This window comes from Alosa sapidissima, chromosome 7 (assembly GCF_018492685.1).
Source record: "Alosa sapidissima isolate fAloSap1 chromosome 7, fAloSap1.pri, whole genome shotgun sequence".
NCBI classification, from domain to species: Eukaryota; Metazoa; Chordata; class Actinopteri; order Clupeiformes; family Clupeidae; genus Alosa; species Alosa sapidissima.
In genome coordinates this window covers 27452632-27457631 of record NC_055963.1, presented here as the reverse complement: position 1 = coordinate 27457631, position 5000 = coordinate 27452632, and the positions used below count along the sequence as shown (strand labels likewise).

General features: G+C 51.4%; 1 protein-coding gene across 1 annotated transcript in view; it reads right to left on the bottom strand.

Annotated features, from left to right (window-relative positions):
- The window catches only part of agrn (agrin), a 228496-nt gene that overhangs the window by 87002 nt on the left and 136494 nt on the right, over positions 1-5000 (bottom strand). Inside the window, 1 exon segment of the mRNA XM_042099348.1 lies at positions 1-44. This exon segment is cut by the window's left edge and continues 181 nt beyond it. Within this exon segment, the coding sequence (XP_041955282.1) occupies positions 1-44 (44 nt within the window).

Genomic DNA, 5000 nt, shown 5'->3' with positions numbered 1-5000 from the left:
GCTGCCGTAGCTGCAGGTCACATCGCTGCACGGGTCCTTCAGGGCTGCGGAGGGCAGAGAGAGAGAGAGAGAGAAAGAGAGAGGTAGGAAAAGGTCAGACTGGTTGGACACAGGGGCTAATCACTGATGATCGTTGAGGTTGAGGTGACTACAGGTGAGGGGGGACATGTGGCAGGGACAGGGGGGGTGAGGAAGGGGTGAGGGGTGAGGGGGGGGGGGGGGGGGGGGGGGGGGGTAAGGGGTGAAGAGGAAAGGAGAGGGTGTGTGTGGGGGCTTCCCTCGCCACAGGCGTCTCATTATGGTGATGGAACAGCCGGAGATGCAGTGGGAGTTTGTCACATGAGTGCTCATGAGTGCACTGCACACACACACACACACACATCCTTGTGACTCGTGACCATACATGGACACACAGTCATACATGAATGCACACAGACAGCCATACGCACACACTCTCACACTCACACCATGTCATTCTGTCATATGCATAGACACACATGTCCACACACACACACACCCACACACACACACACACACACACACACACAGACAGACCCCTGGGCTCCCTCTCTGGGTTTGCCTACATGGGGACAGATGGCAGAGTAGGAGGTGGATCACCCAGGGCTGAATAGGTACTTGACACTCCAGACTACATTTCGGCAGTCACAGCTGGCTGGCTGTACAAACAAGTTCCTTTAATTTAGCCCAAAAAAGGGGCCAATTCAAGCAGGCTTTGCATTCCGAATCCATTCGCCGTTGCTATGCTCCAGCGTGCGTGCACACATCACAGACAAGCTAATCAGAAGCTTTCTTCGCAACACTCTTTAAGCCATTTTTTCCCCTCACAACATACCAAAAAAACGAGAGAAAGTGCCAATTTCCCTCCCACGAGGACGCCGCTTCCTGCTCTTATTAAACACCTCGGCACTTCGGAGGGACTTTTAATGCGGCCTTATCAAGGGGGTGGAACTTCTCATTTAACAAAAAATCACTTGTGGCATTAGGCACGTTCGGTGCCTGTGCACCTCCTGTCAGATGACTACTGTTATCGTTCCACGGGCGGCGTATGGTGGTGGTGATTGTGGCGATGATGGAGACAGGGGGATAAATATTTATGAGCGCCACTGAATGGCACTCCGGCGGTGGTGGCGGCCCTGGGGACACCTGCCTTTCTGAGCAGGGGCCACTTTCATTTCCGACGCGGTCCACCGCTACCGCCCGGCAGATGCGCTGATATCACCTATTGTTGTTGTTCCCCCCTTTTTTTGAGCATGCACGCGCCTCTCATTTGTCATTTCAGCCGTGTATTTATGAAGGTTTAGTCACTCGTCGTGCGAGTTCTCTGTTTGGGGAATCACTGTCAGGGATGGATTACTGCACGGGCAGGGGGCCCTGAAGCCCAAGCCTTTGCATGGAATCATTGCCTCAATAGCAACAAATCAGGATGAATCTGATTGAATTTAGTATTGGCCCTCCTGTAAAATGCACCAGAATACAGGAAATCACATCAAAACAAATTAAAAATTTTCTGGAGGAAACATGGACACTGTGTGGTGGCGGCGGTGGGACTGGAGGATGGGAACAGTGGCGCTTTTTCGACAGGCCTGTCTTTGTTTGAGAAGCCTCCTCTCTCCAGAGCCCCCCAAGGACCGCAGGCACATTTTCTTAACAACGGCACCACACGGCGCGCGCGCGTGCGCACACCTTACGCTTTGGGCGCTCGTACTCATCAGCATTCTCACCATCGGTGAAGCTTTGTTTCCCTGCCTGATCAAAGCCAACATATACACATATACCTGACTCTTTCAAAAAAAAAAGAGATGGGTAGACCTGAAGAGAGAGGGAGAGAGGGAAAGAGGGAAAGAGGGAGAGAAAGAGAGACGAGCCTCCCTAGCCACTCTTGACTGTTTTCTGTTTCACGGGCTGGATATGCTCACTAATGAACCTCTCTCTGTGTCTTTGTTGAAATGCGTTCAGGAGGTTTCTGGAGACCCAGAAAAAGTGTTGTGAGAAGGCCTGTGGTTATCAATGGAATGCCTGTCACGGCTGAAAAGCGCTCCTGTCGATGATGTTCATAATTAGGCAGTCTACCGGGAGACCTGTTCAGACCGAGCAGAGGCGAGAGCGGCACATCTGAGTAGATTTTCAGTTTCATAAAACCCTCATTTTTTTTTTGTCACGACAAATTGTCCGGCACTTGCAAGTGACTTTAATTTTGACCGCCCATTTCAACAAACATGCGAAACATGTCAAATCCAAACGTCCAAATCCCTGCAGCAGTGTGCCGTCTCGGCTCGCCTTGATGACACAGTCGCCATATTGGAGCTGACGTGCCATCATCACTACCAAAAGCATCTGACAGGTGTTCGCACGTCAGCCTCCGCGAGGTCCTCGACTTCGTCTCCGACGCCTTAGTGGCACACAGAGGCCACTGCAGAGGCACAGGAAAAGGGAGAGAGAGAGAGAGAGAGAGAGAGAGAGAGATAGAGAGAGAGAGAGAGACAGAGAGAAAAAGAGAGACCCAAAAAAGAAAAAAAGAAGAGAGAGAGAGAGAAGAGAGAGAGAGAGAGAGAGAGAGAGAGAGAGAGAGGAAAAAGAGAGAGAGGACAAAAAAAGAAAAAGGCAAAAAAGCACAGAGGTGAAACGCGATATGATATGAGACGGTGTTTGGGAGAGAGGGAGAGGGGGTGGGGGGGGGGGGGGGGGGGGTGTGAGCCAGGCAGCCGGCGCCATGAGCAGGAGCCACACTCCCCCTGCTGAGGAGCTCTGTTTGCTTTGTGACAGTAAACAGAATCCGCCTCGCACTCCTTGAACCCATTAAATAATAGTCCCGGGCTTTTTTTTCCCTTCCGTTCCCCCCCCCCCCCCTGCGGCGCGTTGGGGCTGGGGCGCGTCGATGAGCGGGGCAGGTGGAAAGGAAGGCGGCTTTTTTCATTTGAATGCTGAGCGGCCGCCCGGTTTAGCTGCTGTTGCCGCCGCCGCCCGTGCCGCTGCTGCTGCTACCTCGCCGCCGCATTAGCGGAGATAAGCCTGCCTCTCAGACTCAGACAAGGAGGCAAATTGCCTGTAAGGATGTGACCGGCCTAACAAGGAAGGCCAGGACAACTTCAGGGAGTCGCAGCAGTGCACAGACTCACTCTGCTCTTTAGCTTTATTTCACCACGGTCTGAGGACGATACATACTGTGGTATGTCTATCCATATTATATATATATATGTGTGTGTGTGTGTGTGTGTGTGTGTGTGTGTGAGAGAGAGAGAGAGAGAGAGAGAGAGAGAGAGAGAGAGAGAGAGAATCAACACAGACTTTTCTGCTATTGTTGCGGCTAACTTTTTTTGTTCGCTTGAGATGTTTTTTACAGCCAATTAAGTCCTTTCCCCGAGCACGGCGGCACCGGAGTGTTTGCCAGGTCCAGATTTTGATAATGAGAGGAAAGGGGAGGAAGAGAGTGCGACGTGGGCACATTTACCTCACAAACTAATAAGGGTGGCACAACAAGCTGAGGGAGGAAGGGAGAATAAGAAAGGAATGAAAGAGAGAGAGAGAGAGAGAGAGAGAGAGAGAGAGAGAGAGAGAGAGAGGGAGGGTGAGGGGTGAGAGATAAAGAGAGAGAAAAAGTTAAGATAGAGGAATGGTGTGGGGGTGGGGGGTAAAAGACAAACACATAGGCATAGAGAAAGAATAAGAGAGAGAGAGAGAGAGAATCAGAGAGAGAGAGAGATAGAAACATAGTGAGCGATGTGAGTGAGTAAAGGTTTGATTCTACATCGGCTTCTTCTCCAGCTCCAGCTCCGGCTCCCTGGCTGTGTGTTTTGCTGTGCTCCCACAGGCTGTTGCAGAGGTTTATTAAAAACTCATCTCAGCTAAGAGAGGTAACTGTGTCAGTGTGCACCACACGGGAGATAGAGCGAGAGAGCATGTGAGAGAGAGGGGGAGAGAGAGGGAGAGAAGACGTGACTGGCGTTCATGCTGGCATAGCAACGAGGAGATGATGAGGACAAGGATGGGGGGGAGGAGGAGGAGGAGGAGGAGGGATAACCAGGCAACCGGGGATTGCAACCTGTCTGGTCCTCACGTCTCGCATCACTCTGCACCCAGGCTGATCAGCAGAGATAGCTGATGGAGGAGCACTGACATTGGAAAATCAGCTCCTAACCGCCAGGTCTAACCCTTGTCCTACACACACACATACACACAGACACACACTCGTACCCCACCACACGCCTCCACCCTCATATGCACCATCACCACCCCCACCCTCCCCCCAGCCGTCCCTTGTCAACCCAAGAGCTGGGAGATGATTCATTCTTTTGATGTAGTTCTTCAAAGGGCTTGTTTGACTGCAGCTGTCTCCCTCTTTTACATGCTTCCCCTTTACCCTTGAATACAGAAAATCGGGGCCCAAAAACTGGTAATGTGCACGCAACTCCCTCTCACGGCTCAAGGGTTGTGGCATTCTTTGCTCTATCATTCCCTCTCTCTCTCTCTCTCTCTCTCTCTCTCTCTCTCTCTCTCTCCCCTCTTCCTCTTGCTCACACTTTCTCTCACTCTCTCGTTCTCTCTTGACTTGTGGCAGCTGACACAAACACCAACACCAGTCAGCCTTGTAGTATTTCAAAGCCGAAATCTCTTCATGGCAACTGCTGACCCCGGGGGAATTTCTGTCATGGTCTCTCTTTCTTTTGGTCCCATTTTTTTATCACTCCCTCTCTCTCTTTCTCTCCCTCTCTCTCTATTGCTCTCTGTACTGAAAACAACAACCGCACTATTGCATCATTTGCCCGGGCGAGCTGAACTCAAGTGCCTGCAGAGTGAAGGGTGTGTGTGTGTGTGTCTGTGTGTGTATGTGTATGTTAGTGTGTGTGTGTGTGTGTGTGTGTGTGTGTGTGTGTGTGTGTGTATGCATGCATGTGTATGTGTGTGTGTGTGTGTGAGTGTGTGTGTGTGTGTGTGTGTGTGTGTGTGTGTGTGTGTGTGTGTGTGCATGCATGCGTGTGTGT